The following is a 17,839-nucleotide window of genomic DNA, read 5'->3' on the forward strand; positions in this document are numbered from 1 at the left end:
GGTGTTGGAAAGCTGACAGCTGAAGGGGAAAGCAGTGCTGGCCATGTGAAGCGATAACTGTGCTTTTTATTTTTCGCTTATCAGGAGCGCTTGGCCCTATTTGGTTTTCCAGCTTTTTGCTTTTAATAGCAGGTCAAAATCTTCCTGAAGGCCAAAAAGTGAGATTAGCAGCATCTTTTTAATTAAAACTTCCCACTCCCTCACCTGCTTTTCTGAGGTTATCTCACTGCTGTGCGGGTAACAAACTCCCAGGCACCGCCATTGAGTGAGGCTGGAGAGCAGCAGTCCTGCAGCAGCTGAATGAGAGCAGCTCCCAGTGCTGGGCTGAAGGCTGGGAGGTGGGCTGCTGCCCTCTGCTCTATCACTGAACCACCCTTAGGGTTGGGAAGGCCTCTGAGATGATCTGATCCAACCACTGTTGGGCTCAGTGTCCCTTTCTACATACATGGAGGGGTTTGCTCTCCTTCTGGTCTCAGCGCTCTGCAGTCTCCCACACAGGGTTGGCTCACCCAGAGCAGTATCAGTGCACGTTCAGTCCTTGCTTTGTGCTGTCGTCATGTTTTTCAGACAGGCAACCAGCAACAAGAGGTTAAATTTTCAGTCACGCTGTGGAAAGACTGATGAAAGTGGGATAACTCGCAGCAAGCTGTTTCCATTCTAACACAATGCTGCCAGTTCCAGCGCTGCTTCCTATCCACGTAGGCACCATGCGGTTCTGCGGGGAAGAGAAACACAATGGGGTTGGATCAAGTGTCACAGAGCTGCTCGTGCAAGTGCTCTGAAGTTGCAGCACAGGATTTGGGCACGATGATTTACGTAAAACCCCACATTATAAGCTGGAAATCACAGGCTTTGCTGTTCTTTCCCTAAAGCAGTCCTCAGGAAAGTTCTCCTCCATAGGAGGACCTGACCTGCAGTGTGATCTCCCTGCTGCATCCCACCTGCAGGGGATTCTCTGTGCTGCCCCTCCAGAAGGAGCTCTGTCTGCTGCTGGGAGGCATGGCAGTGAGGGGTTCCCTCCTGCAGCCTTCCTCTCCTTACCCTGTGCTGGTTCAGCTGCTGTGAGCTGCCTCCTCCTGCTGGGTTGTCTCCCAAGGACTGCTGCCAACTGATGCTGGACTGTTCCAGCCCATCCAGGCTGAATAATCTGCTTAGGTTCAACTTGTTCCTCAGTCGATTCCATTGCACTGATAAGGCAAAAGAAAAGCAGAGTAAACCTACAGAATTTGGGAGTGGTTTTTATGGTATCCCCTTGTTCTGATGCCCCTTCCTACTGCTAAGTGCTGAGAGTTTTGCCTGCATCTTTTACATCTCTTGCTCCAACAAGTGAGAAATTGAAATTCTAACAGTTTTATGCCAATTACTTTTGTTGCAGGTGGCAAATCTGAGTGCCAAGGACAGCACTTTCACACTGAAAGACTGTGTCTACAAAGAGGTGCAGAAGGACTGGCCTGGCTATTCCGAAGGAGACCAGCAGCTGCTGAAGAGGATTCTCGTCCGGTAATTATTCCCTCTTCTGTGATATCTGCAGCTTGAAAATGCTGGGCCAGGTTGGTAGCTATAAACTGGGGAGACTCAGTAGAGCTGTGAGCATTTGACATATTTAATGTTAAGTAAATCTGTTTGTTATCCAGATGAAGTTGGTTAAGCTTGAGACTAGCAAAAGTGGGCGCAGTCTTCGGATCCAGGGCTGCCTGCTGCCGTGGTTGAAACCACGATGCTCAGAGCTTACCTGGATGGGGTAAAGAGCTGCTGCTGTTAGAGCTTAATGGTGGCTTAAAATGCTGGAGTGAGGCCAGCATGTCCAGGGCAGCTCCATTGAAACTCTCCTTTCTTTTTTTCCATATCTCCTGGTACATGACTTCCTGTGCTGTGTTTGCTCAGGGCTGCAGAGAACCAGCAGAGCTCTGTGTCCCTGCGCTCTGCTCCTGCTGACAGCCCTGAGCTCTTTGTTTGGAGAAGTGCTGCTTAATTTCTGCATTGTTCTTCGGGTGCTTTGCTGTGTTTTTTCTCCCTTCATTTTCCTGTGTTGGAAATTCTTTTAGCGTCAGTCGCATCCCATGTGAGACATGGCTGCAGTGAGACGGGCACAAATGTGGCTGCAGAAGCACCAGAGCACTTCTGTAGCATCCACTACAGCACGAGTGGTTGTCCTTCTGCCCATCAGGTGTGCTCTGTGCTGACCAAGAGCTGCCTGAATCCAGCCCCTGGTGGTGTGTGCAGGTGATGGCTTTGTCCCATCACTTGGTGTAAAGGCTTTTTCCTCAGCTGAAGCTTCCAAATCCAGAAGCTGTCAGCTGACAGGCAGCAGGGAATGGGCCTGCAGCTCCCAGATCCCAGCACAACTCTGTTTATATGTGTGCCTCCCTGGATTTTTGATGTGTTTATCTCACCTAGCTTTTGTCACACAGATAAATGCTTTCCCTGACTTGTTTTTGAGGCAGAACTTCAACCCAAAGTGCAATAAATCAAGCAGAGCGTGCACTGTTTGAGTGGTTTCCATGCTTTGAAAGCACAGCTGGCTTGGAGGTGAGACTTTGTCACACCATCTTGCACTCCAGGTGCTTCAGTGTGCTAAAGAGAAATCAAACTGATGTAAATGGTGTCCGTGTTGAGTTGTTATAAAACGGGAAAACTCAACTGCCATGCGGTCTGTGTGGCTTTCAGAAAAGGTAATTTCTCCCCATAGAAGGCAATATTTGCTGCTTTTGACTGGAATTGTGGCAGTCTGTTATGCAAGGGCCTAAAAATAGACCTTGGGAAGGATGCATTGCACTGTACAAACAAAGCCCTGCACAGGTAGTGAGGCTGCAGAGTGGAAAAAACACGTCGGGCTGCGGGCAGGAGGAAAACATGGGCAGAAGGGAGCTGTGCATCCAGCTCTGCTGGTAATGGACACATCTGAACATGGGGAGAGCTGCACCCAGCTCCTCCTGACGTCGTTTTTCCACCCTTTCACCAGTGCAGAGAGCTGTTCTGCTGCTGTCACAGCGGAGCCGTCTTTCATTTGCTTCTTGGAAATCCCTAATTAACATGTTGGGAGATGATGGGATTTCTCCATCTGGTCGGGAGACATCCAGAGAGCTGCCGTGCTGTGCAGTACGTGGAATTGCACTGCTCCCCATCCTGTCTTCAGTCTGCCAGTGCTTTTCTAGGTTGATTTGTGCCTTTTGAGAGGGTTCTAAATAAGATTGGGCAGAGCAGTGCAGGGCTGCTCTGAAAGGGTTGATAATAGCTTGATAAGGGGAAGTGGCTTTAAGATGAAGGGGGGAAGATTTAGGTTGGATATCAGGGGGAAGTTCTTTATGAAGAGGGTGGTGAGGTGCTGGAACAGCTGCCCACAGAGGCTGAGGATGCTCTGTCCATCTCTGGAGGTGTTCAAGGCCGGGTTGGATGGGGTCCTGGGCAGCCTGGTCTAGTATTAAAGGGGAGGTTTGTTACAAGGAGGTTGTGGAGCTTCATGATCCTTGAGGTCCCTTCCAGCCTGGACCAATCTATGGCTGCAGGCAGCTGGAGGTTCAGGTTTGAGCAGGGCAGGCTTGAATGCATTTTAAAGACCCAGGAGCCGAAAGGAGCTGCTGTCAGGGCACCCCCAGCAGTCAGAGCAATGCGAGGGCACTGTGCTCTGCAGGCAGATCCGAGTGCTGCCCTCTGCTGTGTCACACGCAGCGTCTGAACCCGAATTCTGTTTTTCAGGAAACTCTGTCAGCCCCAGAACAGCAGCGGGTTTCAAGGAGAAGCACCTTCCCTGAGTCCACCGAAAGACACCGCCAGCTCCAGCTCTCCTCCGCAGGTAGGCACAGCCACCCCAGCACACAGCACAGCCAGGAGTGGGCACTGCTGCAGGGCCTGAGCTTGTAACTCTGCACACCTCCATCCATGGGCTGCTCAGTCACTGCTTGCAGGGCTTTTCCCTTAAGTTGGAGTCTAATCCTGGGTTCCTCAGCATCTGTTTCTCCCCTGGCTGCAGATCCCTGATGGTGTGCTCTCAGCTTTCGTTTAAGGGCTGGATTTTTTAGAAGTGCCTCCATTCCTCTTGGAATTCCAGGGAGAATGTGAGCTTGTGTTTTACTCATTACTAATAATTGACTGGAATGAAGCAGTAATAAGTAGCTCCCAAACACGGCTGAGTTATTAAAAACCTTGACCTTTGCAAGCTAATTGCCGTGACAGAGCAGGAGCAGGTTGGTCTGCTCTGTGACTTGCTGAGATGCCAGCGCACGGAGCTGTAGAAAGGACATTTTAGCTGGGTTTCCATGCCCCTGAGCTGGGAGGGAGCTGCACTTGGTTGTGTGTGGAGCAGTGTGACCCACTGCTGTGCCCTGCTGTCTCTGAGCACGGCTGTTCTCACTCACGCTGCAAAATGCTGCCTTCCCTTCTCTGCTGTGGGTCAGCCCAGACAAGTTGAGTATTTATTCTCCTCCTGCCAATGGAATGTGTAATGCTTACTTGTCTGGACAGACGCACTGGGGATTAGTGGCAGGGAATATTAGCAGGTAAGGAAATTATGTGCTTTCTGGCAGTGAGAGGTAAGCAATTCTCCATTGAGAACAAGAACCACGCAACTTGTTTGCCAAGTGCTCCATTCCAGATGCACTTTGTTCTGCTGCGGGCACGTTCCTGGTGAGCAAAGAATGGTCCCCTTCGAGTTGGCTTGGGAAGGGATGGTGCTCTCTTACCAGGTGGGCTTTGTGCTTTGTTTTAAGCTGATTCTTCAAAAATGTGTGTTAGAAGATCGCCTTCCTTCTGACTTCGTGTGTTTTGGGGGCATTCTTCAGCTCTTGGTTACCTGATTTGAACTCTGGGTGGTTGGCTGGTTTGTGTCCAGGATTCTTAATGAAATAGGGGCAGCTGAACACAGGTTAGTGGTGTTCCCAGCAGTGCTTCTCACGTGGCCCATTGGGCAACAGACCACAGCTGTTAATTTTGATGCTAGGTGTTAGACAGCTGTAGCTTCCATTTAGAGAAGGGATGCGCTCCTGATGGTCCCAGTCCCAGAGGAATGGGATTGGGTAGCTTTGTTGGTTGTAGGGTAAGGTAAGGGGAGGGTGGTTGCTGTTGGGTCCGTCTGCTGCTCAGAGAGCTGTGGGCAGAGGGGGTGGCTCCTCCTCTGGGAGGTAGATGGCTGCTGGAATGGCACTGGAGGCAGGGCTGCAGGGCAGGCAGTGATGCTGCTGAACCAGTCTGACTGCTGCTGCCGCCCCTGGAGCTCCTGCAGCTCCTGCAGCACAATCATCCTGATGGGCAGCAGCAGGATCTGTGACTGAGCACTGTCACTGTGACCCTGCAGCTGGCAAAAAGAAATCATAACTGGGGGGAAAAGAAGCGAATTGATGGCTGTGGTGCAGCTGCATGTCCGGCCGTGCTGCTGGGATGGAGCAGAGTTTCCATGTGCAAACAGCCCTGCCTGAGACAGTAAAGAAAGCAATGAAATAGCCAAAAGAAATAGCCCAAACCATCCCTTGCTTTCCGCTGGGCAGAGGTGGACTTTCCATGGGCTCTGAACAGTGCTGGGCAGTGAAGGGAAACCCGTGTGCTCCCTCCGCTCTGCGAGTAGAGGGATATTCTGGTCTGTAACCACGGGGTGTCCTGAGCTGGGAGGACCTGCAAGCATCTCCAGGTCTGGCCCTTGGCTCTGCACAGTGCCACTCAGACCCTGTCTGCAGGAGATCACGTCAGCCCGCATGATATGCCTTGTACAGATGCTGCCTCTTTCGGCTGGGAGTGCGGAGCAACTGCTGCTTCCTCACTTCTTCTGGGAAATGCCCTTTGAGAAGAGGAAGGAGTAGAGCTGGGAGCTGAGGGCTGTGCTCCTGTGCTGCACACCAAGCAGGGTTATGGGGGCACAGTGCAGGCTGTGCTGCCAGCAGAGCAACAGAACACAGCCAGAGCCCTGCGGGGGGACACGTGGGGCTGCGTGCAGGGCTGTGTGCAGTGCCTCCCCTGTTCTGCAGCCCCGCACTCCCACCTAGTGGTCACGGCGCTCAAGCTCTGCTGATTTCCTTCTCCTTTTTCCTGCACAGAAACGCTCCCAACCGCTGGAGTTCATCGATCCCTTGGCCAACAAGAAGCCCCGGATCTCACACCTGGCTCACCGAGCTCAGCCCACCTTCAACGGGAAGCTGAACGCCAACGGGAAGGACGTCCCCGTCCCCGTCCCCGTACCCATCCCCGTCCCCTCTGCCGCGCTGCCGCTGGCGCTGCCGGAGTCGGTGAGCTCCAGCTCCAGCCTCCCGGAGCTGCCGCGGCCCCACGACCCGCTGGCCGACGTCAGCAACGACCTGAGCCACAACGGCAGAGACTGCGAGGGCACGGAGCCGGCCGACAGGCTGAGCCTCCCCACGCCCACAGACTGTGCGCAGACGAGCAAACACAACTGCAGCTCGTATGTAAAAAGCAAGAAAAAATCCAAAAAGCACAAAGACAAAGAGAAGGAGAGGAAGGAGAAGAAAAGCGAGGAGAAATGCAAAGAGGAGAAGCAGGACTGTGAAGTAATAAAAAATGCTGACTTAGTTAGTGTTCCGCAGGAGGCGCCAGGTATGTGCCCAGCTGCGCTTTGTGCTGGCTCTCATTTCTGCCCCAAATCCATCTGGGGGAAGAGGTTGCTGTGTCACTTCACATGCAGGCATTGTGTGGTTGATGGAGTGTCATCAGCGGCCCTACCTGCAAATCAGCAGTGCTGTTCCTCTCCAAAGAGCCTGGCAGGTCTTTCCTGTTCAGCCTCTGGTGCTGCTCAGACCCACCTCAGCCCGGGTTGTTTTTCTCCTGGCCAAGTGAAAAGCTTTGTTAGTGCACGGGGATGGAAGGCAGACATCAAGACCTGCTGGAAACGCAGCGCTGCTTGATTACATACTTGTGTTTGGTGATGGTTACTGAATTGATTGGTAACTCTGCCGTGAGATGTTAGGCACCAGATTGAATGCAGGAGGTGGTGAGTGCTGTTAGAGAGCTGTGCAGCTGCTCATCCAGGCTGGAAGCCTCCCTGCTGTCCCCTGCTGCCCTGAGGAGTAACAAAGCAGTGCAGCTGTTGCTGTTGGGATGCGATGGAAGTATTTTCCATCAAAGCAGTGTAGCTCCAGGTCCTTTTTGATGACGTTTCTCATTCAGTTCCAGCAGGTTCCCCCCGTTTGGGGCAGTGCAGGGACCTTCAGGGTCCTGTCTGCAGACAGTAGGTGGCACTCACAGGCAAAGCAAACCTTCCTTCGCCACCACCACCATCTTCCTCACTCACATTCTGCATCTTCCTGCATTCCTTCCCAGCCCCTCAGTCCTTCACTCCAAGCCCTGGGGATTTCTCCATGAGCTGAGGCAGTGCTGCTGCTCATGCTGACACTGCTGTTGGTGGCAGCACCTTCTCCTCAACTGAAGGCAAAAGCAGAAATCCTTTAGAAATCGATATCTGCATTTGCACTGCAGGTTGAGGAATTCAGTTTAATTGCATAGAGGTTTAAAGCTGAAGAACACCTGCAAGAAAGCTCTTGTGCCTCTTGTTTCTTTTTCAGGTTTAAATGGGACATGCAATAACTCCAGTGTACCAACATCAACTTCGGACATGCCAGATTATTTATTGTAAGTCATTTTATCACTCACTGAATGGCTTTGGGATCACACTGGGAGCTGAAAGGCAGGATGTGATTTATGTTGGGCTCAGATGTTGCTTGGTAAACTTTACAGAGCGGGATTAAATAGAGGAGGAAGCCACAAACCCTTTGGTGTTGATGGGTTTTTCCATCCCAGAGGATTTGCTGCAGGAGGTCAGGTTTAGAGCCATCATTAAGGATCAGAGGACCACCACTAATTGGCTCTTTTCAGTGTACCTCGAAGATGCAGCTGTTAAACATGAGCTCCTGTGCTGCGTCCAGGTCACGCTGGGTGCCTTCAGAAGGTGGTGGAGATGCATTCAGTCTGTTCAGTGTGGTTTTTGTCCCACACTTGCCACACAGTCGTGCTGAGAGCAGTTTTGCAGCGATAGCTGAGTGGCTGTTGTGCTCCTTTCAAGCCTCTGAGCGCTGGAAGCTTCGTGCTCCTGCTGTTCCAAGGTCTGGCACAGATGCAGAACTCCACGTTCTGTGGGACAGCAGGAATGAGAAGCGCTGTGGCGGTGCTATCTGAGTGTCCTCCCACACCCACAGCTCCCAGGCAGCACCTCCACATTGCATCCTGCCTCACTGATAAGGAACGTCTCATTTCACACAGAGGTCAGGGCAGCAGTCCTGGCTGTTGTCTCTGTGCTGCTGTAGCACAAATCCTAAGAGACCACATTGGTTTCCAACCTGTCATCCTGCTTTGGCACGGCAGCGCTCGCTGTGCGGGTGGAAGACGTGTAAACTGATGAACAAAATTATTCTGCCCCTAGAAAATACGCAGCCATTTCCTCCTCGGAGCAGCGTCAGAGTTACAAAAACGACTTCAATGCAGAATACAACGAGTACAGAGACCTGCACGCACGGATAGAGCGGATAACGCGGCGATTCACACAGCTGGACTCCAAGCTGAAGCAGCTCTTGCAGGGCTCTGAAGAATACAAGGTAGAACAGAGCTGAGGTGTGGGGATGCTGCAGTTTGTGCTGTGAGATGTGGCTGCAGAACAGCTCTGTGCTCTTTCGTTGTGGAGCTGGGTGCACATCACAGCACTTGCTGACAGGGGAAAGCCTCCACGAGACAATTGGTGGCTGCAGCCAAAAGCTGCTGGAAGCAATGAGTGCATCCCAGCCAGCAAACCCCAGTGTGTGCATATGGGAGCACAGCGGGTTGGGAGGGCAGTAGGGCACAGTCAGCTGCTTCTCTCCCATCTTCAGTCTTAACAACATAGTGTTGCTCAGCTCTGTTACCTTGAGGAAAGAAATCTCAGTGAGTGCAGCGAGCAGATCTTACAGATCTTACAGAGCCTGTTGTGCTCAGTGCTGCCTCCAACATCCTTCTGCTCTTTGAGAAATCTTCCAATTCCTCACCAAAGTATTCTTCGTATCTCAGGGGAAAAATGAGTCTGAGCTGCAGAGGAAATGTCCATTATTCTGTCTGTGTGCTGTGGGATTTCGTGGCTGGGGGCTGCAGTGGGGCAGTGCTGGGGTGCTGGCAGTGGTGGGAGTGGGCAGCACGTGGGAGGGAGCAGGTTTTGCTCAGAGATACCTGTGTTGCTCAGTTGGGTGGCAGAGCTGCTGACTGGTTAGAAATCAATCTGTTACCTTTTCCTTTTCAGACCATCCACGATCAAATTTTACAGGAATATCGGAAAATTAAGAAGGTGAGTGCCAATTTCTGGCCATAAATGAGGCTTCTGGGTGCAACCCTGAGGGACTGGAAGGTGCAGCTCATTGCCAAGCACAGAACCTGGCCTCCAAAGCGTATCAGCACATCTTTGTTCAGCTCGAGCTCGTGCAAAAAGTGGTCCCTTTATTGTTCAGAGAGGGTTTGCAGGCAGCTGTGTCTGCTGTGTGTGTGCTGGGGAGCACTCAGCTGTGAGCAGCACGGAGCAGAGGAGTGGATGCATGGAATGAGTGCCTCTGCCCCGCAGAGTGAGAGAGCAGTGTGTGGCACAGGGCCGGTGGGCAGTGAGGTGCTGCAGGTCTGGGCCCACACTGCTGTGCCTGGCTGGCACCAAGCTCACTGCCAGCTAATTGGGATCAGCCTGGGTCCTTTGCTGTGAGCAGTGGTTAAGGTGGGAGAGGTAGGAGTGTGCACAGCAGGGCTGTGTGTGCTCATCACCCGGCCGTGGAGCCCTGAGCCCTCCCACCCCCAAAGCTCAGAGCTTTGGGAAGAGCTTCCCAGCGCTGTGAGCTCAGGCCCTCGGGTTCCTCCTCTGAGCTGTGCACAGACAGCTCTGCTTTGTGTCCCTCACGGCAGTTTCTCTTTGCAGACCAATCCCAACTACAGCCAGGAGAAGAACCGCTGCGAATACCTCCACAACAAACTGGCCCACATCAAAAAACTGATAGCAGAGTACGACCAGCAGCAGTTCTGAGCGGTGGGACGGGGGGCACGGAGCTGCAGTGGGTGCTGCCATCCCTTCTGTACGACCATCAGAGATGAGCATCACTTCTTCGTGGCTGAAGAACTCGGGATTGCTGGCGGGGGCACAGGACCTGCTCTGCTTTTGGCCTCTGAACGCCGGAATGCAACCAATGGAACTCTGCTTATTTCAAGACACTTAAGGGAAATAGATTACCTACAGCGACCGAAGCTCCCAAAGGTTAAAAATCAGTAGTTTTCACGGATTAAAATTTGGCATGAAGTGTTAATTACCCCCCTGGCCCGTGGGTTACAGACGTTCCTTCCGACGGTGCGGAGCTGGAATGCTGCTGGGGTCCCTCTGTGGCACCTGCGACTGTTCCTGTGTGAGCTGTGTGCTCCCAGCACCCGGAGCTGCCCCCCCTCTGTGCTCCCACTGCAGTGGCTGCGTGGGGACGGACAGACGGCTTTGTGTGTCCGTCCTCCCCCCTACCCCCCCCCAGCCCAGCCATGGCACTGCTGGGGCCGCGTCCCACCGCCCGCCTTTGACTTTTGTAGTTTTGTACCGAGGGCGGCGGATTTTACGACTCGCTGATGAGACTGTGGTCTATTTTTGTATTTAAAAAAAAAAAAAAAGAAAAAGACAAAAAAAAAAAAAAAAGGAAGAAAAAAAAAAGGAAAAAAAAAAAGGAAAAAAGGCAAAAAAAAAAAACCCAAACCAAAACAAAAACAACCACCAACCAAACCCCAGCCATCTTTATCTACAGCTGTGCCTCCCTTCTCCTTTCAGGCCGTTTCAGAGCCTTCCCCCTCTGCTAAGGCAGTATTACAGGAGCTGCTGGGGCTGACCTGCAGCGTGGGAGCCGAGGGGCAGCGCTTTCCCAGTGGGGCGGCTCCATCCCGGCTCCTCCCCCAGCCTTTCTTTTCTGGTTTTTCTTTCTTTTTTTTTTTTTTTTTTTTTTTTTTTTTAATTTGGACTGGAAGGGAACATTGCAGAGCACGGCCCGGGCGCCAGGAAGATGCCAAAAAGCACAAAGGTGCCCTTTGAATGCCGCCGTTCCTTTCTGCCCCATCCATCCCACAGCGCCTTCAGCCGCGGGGGGAGCGGAGCAAAGGAGGAAAGCTCTGCTTTTCCTCAGCAGCTCTTCTTATTTTCCCACCTCCCTCCATTCCTAAACATCCAAATGGGTCCATCTGCTCTATGAAACCCAATGGTAACAATTCCATTCTGCTTGGATGCTTTGTGGTGCTCCGGGTGGGAGCAGCACCACCACCAACCACAGCACCACCCCAACACCCAGTCCTCCATGGAAACACTTCTGCTCCCTCCCAGTTGCAGTGGGGGTGGTTGGGGTTGGTTTTGTTGTTTTTTTGGCTTCTCGGGGGGGTGGGGATAGAGATGGATCCCCGATCTTTATACACCTGCTATGAGATATTTTTGCAAACAGAGTTGTATACGAAGATGTATTGTGTACATTGACATGTATATTCTGGAACTTCTAACAAACAAAAAAAGGAAAAAAAAAAAAAAAGAAATTGAATATAAAAAAACCTGAAAATATTTAATGAGTATCCAAACTGTGAGACCCAATTAGCAGCCAACGACTTCTCTGCTTCACTTTTCTTTCGGACTGTGTTCAAGGGCCGTAGTCGGATCTGCCTTTTTGTTCTCCCTGTTAGAGATGAGGAAGTTAGGCCAAGGCGAACCCCGTGCTTTTTGGGTGAATAGAAACCAGTTTAGGTGATTAAGTATGATCTTAACTTATTGATACTGTGTTTTACTTTGTAATATTGTACTGTGGATAAAACTATATTGAGCCATGGAGTTGGAGTTTACAAAAAAGAGCTTTTCACTTTGCCAAAACGTTACAATTTAAAGGCGGCGTAGTCTTCAGCTTTCCTAATCTTTTCTTAAGAGCTCTGGTGTCTTTTTTGTACACTAAAAAAGCTGAATGCTGATTTTGCAACATATAATAAATTCACTGTATTGGGAAACGATGCGAACAATGTGGGCCCATCTTTCATTCCAACACTTCGGAGAGCGGGGAGAACCTGGAAGGGGGAAATGGTCCGTGGTGGGGGTGGGATGGGGAGCGTGAAGGCAGTGCTTTGTGGGGGGCGCCGGGGTCGGGGTGCAGAGCTCGCTGCTGCCCCGGCTTTGGTGGGATTGCGGCAGCGCCGGGAGCTCAGGCCGCCCTGCAGTGCACGGGGGGCTTCCAGCGGCCGTTCTGGGGGTTCCTGCAGTCGGGTTCGGGGTTCGGGGCCGGGAGCAGCGCAGCGCTGGGTCCCACCGCGGGGTTTTCTCTGCTTCGCAGCCCGAATTCCTCCGCCTCCATACAGCGCGACCGCAGCGCGGGGATCGCGGACGGGTCCGAGCGGTGCCCCCGTCCCACGCAGAGCGGCTCCAGGTGGGGGCAGAGCCGCCCTCGCAGCCCCCGCCCGTCGCTGCGTTCCCATCCATCACCCGCGGACGCCGTCGGTCCCGGCCACGTGCGGGTTTCCTCGCTCCGATCGCGGGGTTCCGCTCCCTCCCGGTGTCCCCGGACGCCTCCTCCGCACCCCCGGCAGCGCAGACGGGGTCGGGCCGAGCGCTAATGAGCTCCGAGTGGAAATTTACTGCGCTCCTTCCGTGCCAACGCCGGGCGGACCGCGGCAGCTTCCCGCTTCTGTGCGCCCGTCGGTGGGCGGCTGCGGTTGCGGGGACGCGCGGAGCCCCGCGGTGCCGCCCCGAAGCGGTGCGGTCGTTTTCCCCGCAGCGGCTCCGTGTAGCGCCCGGTGCGGGCACGGCGCTGCGGGCCGCCCCGTCTGCGGGGCTGAGCGCCTTTCCCTGCGGCGGGAGGAAGTTCGTTAGGATAACCGGATAACTGCCCCAGCTCCCCCCCCACCCCGACCCCGGCACGCTCGGATGGAGCCGGTCTGTCTGTCCGTCCGTCCCTTTGCACGCGTCCGTCCGCCCTCAGGTGTGCAGGTCCTGGAAGGTCACAGCAAAAGGATGCGGGGACGGGGATAGGGACGGCAAAGGGTGCGGAGGGGAGCATCGCACACGGAGGGAACAAAACCCGACCACGAGGACCGCATCCCCGAGGGCACAGAACGGGACCTGAGCCCTCCGTGGGGGGTCGTGGGACGGGGGTCGCGGTGCCATTGCTGCGGGGCCGTGCCGGTCGCCATGGCTGCGCAGCGTTGGGTCCCCGCCAGCCCCGAGCCGCGAGCGGAGGCGTTGGGCACGGAGCCCACGGTGCGAGGGAACAGTGCGGCGTGGGAGGGGTGGGAAGGAACAATGGTGGGAGTTGTGGGAGGGGGGCAAAAAAAAAAAAAAAAGAAGAAGAAGGAAAGCAGTGGAAAAATACCAGTTCTCGGCCCCTGGCAGCGCTGCCCGGACCCTCCCCGCCCGATGGATTATTGTACAAAGAAATGTTATTTTTGTTTCAATAATTTGCTGAGGCGCTGGAATTCCAACGCGGGGTTCGTTTTGTCCTCTGAGGGAGCATTGTTCCTCCAACGCCCGAGGTCTGGACGGGGCCTTCGGGGCCGCCCGCATCCCCCTCTCCCGGAGGTGTCCCCCAGTCCCGGCTGTTTCCCCCCCCCTTCCCCGTCCCGCAGCCCCGACGCGGCCGCTCCCCGCGCGCTGTGCCCGCTGCTCCCGGTGGTCCCCATCCCCGTCGCCCCCGCGGAGCCGCAGCCCGGGGCGGGGGGTGGGCGGCGGCCGATCTGTCCTCACGCCTCGCGGGGAGCGCGGGTGGGGGAGGACGGAGCGCCGTGGGGGCTCGGGGCGTCGCTCCGCTCCGGGGGATGCTTTGAAGCGGATTCTTCCCATTGAAACGGGAACCGGGACCTCCTCGCCGTCCCGCCGCCCGTCCGTCGGGGACCGAGCGACACGGTGCCGCGGGGTGTCCCCGCGGGGCTCTGGGATGGCCGAGCCGGGGGCTGCGGGGGGGCTCAGGGGGCGGGAGCTCCGGTTCGCGGTGCCCGGGCGCGGTGGCACCGTGGGAGCGGCACCGTGGGAAGGCGCCGGGCCCCCCCGCCGCTCCGGAAGCCGCCGGCGCGGGGCAGTGAATGGGCGGAAGGCAGCGGCGGGACCCCCCGGCCCCGGTGCCACTTCCCCTTCCCGGGTCAGCGGCCGCTTTCCCTCCTGGAGGCGGCCCGGCCCGGCCCGTCCGCTCCGAGCGTCGGTGAGAGCCCGGGGCGGGGGGTGGGAGGGAGAGAACGCACCGGGCCGGGGCTGAGCGGGGTTCCCCGTCCGGAGTCGCGTTCGGTGTCCCCTCTCGAACCCCCGGTACCGGGGCACGTGCGGGCGGGGGCTGCGGGGGGGGATCCGGCGCCGATGGAAAGTTTTGGGCTGGGCGGGGCCAGGGGGGGCGGGCGCTGGGAGCCGCTTAAGGGCGGGAGCGGAGGGGGAGCCCCGGCCGCGCTCACATCCCCGCGGGGCAGCGCCGGCAGCCGCCCGGCTCCAGGTGAGTGCCGGGGGAGGCGGGGGGGGGCGCTCCGCGTGTCCGTCTGTCACCCCCCGCGATGTCCGCCCCGCAATCCGCGTCCCGTCGGCGGCCGCGCTCGGCGCCGTCCCCGCGCGCCCCGCAGCGCCCGCTGCCCCCGTGGGAGCGGAGACCGCGCTGCCCCCCCCCGCTGCCGCCCGCGTACCCCGTGCCCCCCCCCTCCCCATTCATCCTGGCGGTGTCCCGGGCTCGGGGTCGGACCCGTCGTTCCGCTCCGTGTCCCAGCGGGCGGGGGTCGCGTTTCCTCCCATCCCAGCAGCGGGAACAATGGCAGAGCCCTTCGTGGTGGAGAGCCCCGACGTCGCGTACGGCAAAGACTTCATCGAGGCGCAGTACACGTACAGCACCGCGCACGTCTGCAGGGAGGGCGGTGTCACCAAGGTAGGGGACGCGGGGACGCCCTCGGATGGCATCGCCGGGCCGCCCCGCCGGCTGCCCCCGTCCCGACCCCCCCCCCTTTGCCGCAGGTCCGGCCCTGCTCCACGCGCTTCACCTTCCGCACGGCGCGGCACGTCCCCCGCCTGGGGCTGATGCTGGTGGGCTGGGGGGGCAACAACGGCACCACGGTGACGGCGGCCGTGTTGGCCAATCGCCTGGGGCTGTCCTGGATGACCAAAACCGGCCGCAAGGTGGGTGTGGGGTGAGGGGACAGCCCTGCCGGCTCCCCTCGTTTTGGGGGGGGGGCTTGGGGGACGTTGGGCTTTTTGGTGGTCGCTCAGCCTTGCGTTCTGCCCCCCATCTCTAGAAAGCCAACTACTACGGCTCGCTGCTGCAGGCCTCCACTGTATGCCTGGGTGCCGGCCCCACCGGGGATGTCTATGTGCCGTTCCGGGATCTGCTGCCCATGGTGCACCCCAACGACATCGTCTTTGATGGTAGGAGGGGTGCTGGGGTGGGCGGGGGGGGAGGGCCGTGCACTGAGCGTGACCCCATCCCGCAGGGTGGGACATCTCCTCTCTGAACCTGGCCGAGGCCATGCGGCGCGCCGAGGTGCTGGACTGGGCGCTGCAGGAGCAGCTGTGGCCTCACATGGAGCAGATGAAGCCCCGACCCTCCATCTACATCCCCGAGTTCATCGCCGCCAACCAGGAGGAGCGGGCGGACAACGTGCTGCGTGGCTCCAAGGCTGAGCAGGTGCTGGGGGCGGGCGGGGGGGGGGGCACACGGGGACGGAGGGGGGGCACCACGGTGACCTGTCTGCATCCCCATCCCTGCAGGTGGAGCAGATCCGCAGGGACATCCGGGACTTCAGGGCGAGCAGCGGGGTGGACAAAGTCATCGTGCTGTGGACGGCCAACACCGAGCGCTTCTGTGATGTGGTGCCAGGGCTCAACGACAGCGCCGACAACCTGCTGCGGGCCATCGAGGTGAGGGGATGAAGGGGGGGACGTGGAGGGGATGTGCCGCAGTGCTGAGCCGCACGGTGTCCCCGCAGCGAGGCCTGGAGGTGTCCCCATCCACGCTGTTCGCCGTGGCCAGCATCCTGGAGGGCTGCGCCTACATCAACGGGTCGCCCCAGAACACCTTCGTGCCGGGCGCCGTGGAGTTGGCAGCGCAGCGCCGCGTCTTCATCTGCGGGGACGACTTCAAATCGGGGCAGACGAAGCTGAAGTCGGTGCTGGTGGATTTCCTGGTGGGCGCCGGGCTGAAGGTGCGTTGGGGTGGGACGTGGAACCGGGTTGACCCGTCCACCCCCGCTGGTCTTCCAACTCCATGATTCCACGGTTCCCTCCTATTTGCACCCTTTGCCCTCCCCCCCAGCCCAGGTCCATCGTCAGCTACAACCACCTGGGGAACAACGATGGGAAGAACCTCTCTGCGCCGCAGCAGTTCCGCTCCAAGGAGATCTCCAAGAGCAACGTGGTGGATGACACAGTGCAGGCCAACCCGCTGCTGTACGGCCCGCAGGACAAACCTGACCACTGCGTGAGTGAGCTCTGGGGGGGGAGGGGGTGCAGAGGGGAGGGTCTGCAGGGGGGGTGGGTGCTGACGGGGGTCCCTGTGCAGGTGGTGATCAAATACGTGCCCTACGTGGGGGACAGCAAGCGAGCACTGGATGAATACACCTCGGAGATCATGATGGGCGGCACCAACACCATCGTCATCCACAACACGTGCGAGGTGCGGGGCTGGGGGGGCTGGGGGGGGGGTGCACCCCTACGCCGGGCTCACCGTGACCCCCCCTCCCCGCTCCCCTTCCCACCCGCAGGACTCATTGCTGGCCAGCCCCATCATCCTGGATTTGGCCATCCTGACCGAGCTGTGCCAGCGCATCACCTTCTGCACCGACAGCGACCCCGAGTTCCAGAGCTTCCACAGCGTCCTCTCCATCGTCGCCTTCCTCTGCAAAGCCCCCCTGGTGCCCGACGGGACCCCCGTCGTCAACGCGCTCTTCCGTCAGCGCAGCTGCATTGAGAACATCCTGAGGTACCCACGGGGGGGGGGGGGGGGGGGGCGTAGTGACCCACAGTGGTGCCACGGGGGGATACGGGGTCCCCATTCCCAATGCAGGGCTGCCCAGATGGTGTCCCCGGTTCTGGTGGATCCCAACGTGGGGTGGGGGCTCAATCCTACAGGGCTCTGCTACTTGCAGGGGGGGATATTGGTGTGTGTGTGTGTCCCCCTCCCACCTCCCTCTCCCCATTTCAGGGCCTGCCTGGGGCTGCCCCCCCAGAACCACATGCTGTTGGAGCACAAGATGCAGCGGCCGCCGCTCGGCCCCAAGCGCTGCTGCCCGGCGGGGGCTGCGTGCCCCATCAGCCCCAAGAAGGCGGCCCCCCCCGCCCAGCTCAACGGGCATCCCAGCACCCCCCGCCCCCCCCTCCACATCGACGGCACCGAATAACGCCCGCCCACCCCCAGGGCTCAGCACCACCCCCCTCCCCCCATCGCCACCAGCGGGGTGGGGGGTCTCTGCTGTACGGGGAGGGGGTGTGTGTGTGTGTGTGGGGGGGGGGGGGTCGTCTCCCCACTCTGTGTCCCGTCCCCCCCCCCCCTTTTGTATTTTGAGCTATTTGTGGGGTTGGGGGGGATGTGATTTGGGTCCCCCCCCGGCTCCCACACCAACGTGACACTGTGAAGCTTTGTACCACAATAAACCCCCCCCATCATCATCATCACCATCACCATCACCCCCCCACTTCCCACTTCCTGCCCCCCCCAGAACCAAACGGCGCCTTCTGAAAAAAATCAAATTACATTTATTGATGCGGGGTCGGTTGCTTTGCTCTTTTTTTTTTTTTTTTTTTTTTTTTTTTTGTCATTTTCATATTTTTCGGGGGGGTGGGGGGGGGGAAAAACCCCTTTTTCTTTTTTTTTTCTTTTTTTTTTTTTCCTCTTTTTTAATTTTTTTTTTTTCTTTTTCCTTCCCACCCCCTCCCCCCCCCGCCCGGTTTTGT

At 57.3% G+C, this 17,839-nt stretch overlaps 2 protein-coding genes across 4 annotated transcripts in view; both read left to right on the forward strand.

The window, feature by feature from the left end:
* Positions 1–11,483, forward strand: part of ELL (elongation factor for RNA polymerase II) — a 32,932-nt gene extending 21,449 nt beyond the window's left edge. Inside the window, exons 6-12 of the mRNA XM_031604043.2 lie at positions 1,376–1,500; positions 3,697–3,793; positions 6,024–6,537; positions 7,503–7,569; positions 8,357–8,528; positions 9,200–9,244; positions 9,857–11,483. Of these exons, the coding sequence (XP_031459903.2) occupies positions 1,376–1,500; positions 3,697–3,793; positions 6,024–6,537; positions 7,503–7,569; positions 8,357–8,528; positions 9,200–9,244; positions 9,857–9,961 (1,125 nt within the window). The 3' untranslated portion in view covers positions 9,962–11,483. The remainder of the gene's footprint in view (positions 1–1,375; positions 1,501–3,696; positions 3,794–6,023; positions 6,538–7,502; positions 7,570–8,356; positions 8,529–9,199; positions 9,245–9,856) is intronic.
* A 2,500-nt stretch (positions 11,484–13,983) lies between these two features.
* ISYNA1 (inositol-3-phosphate synthase 1) lies at positions 13,984–17,399 on the forward strand. Of its 3 annotated transcripts, none has more exons than XM_031604047.2 (11): positions 13,984–14,120; positions 14,698–14,822; positions 14,909–15,070; positions 15,187–15,316; positions 15,382–15,575; positions 15,659–15,808; positions 15,877–16,092; positions 16,203–16,367; positions 16,449–16,562; positions 16,651–16,868; positions 17,091–17,399. In XM_031604047.2, exons 2-11 carry the CDS (start codon positions 14,709–14,711, stop codon positions 17,284–17,286), a joined length of 1,659 nt encoding a protein of 552 aa, XP_031459907.2. In that variant the 5' UTR covers positions 13,984–14,120; positions 14,698–14,708; the 3' UTR covers positions 17,287–17,399. The 3 variants fall into 3 exon arrangements, with proteins under 3 accessions (XP_031459907.2, XP_031459905.2, XP_031459906.2); XM_031604045.2 differs by lacking the exon at positions 13,984–14,120 and adding an exon at positions 14,295–14,402 and having other exon boundaries at positions 17,091–17,398; XM_031604046.2 differs by lacking the exon at positions 13,984–14,120 and adding an exon at positions 14,299–14,402 and having other exon boundaries at positions 14,701–14,822.
* The last annotated feature ends 440 nt before the right edge of the window (positions 17,400–17,839 follow it).

The sequence above is a fragment of the Phasianus colchicus genome, chromosome 28 (genome assembly GCF_987193195.1).
Source record: "Phasianus colchicus chromosome 28, bPhaCol1.hap1.1, whole genome shotgun sequence".
NCBI lineage: Eukaryota > Metazoa > Chordata > Aves > Galliformes > Phasianidae > Phasianus > Phasianus colchicus.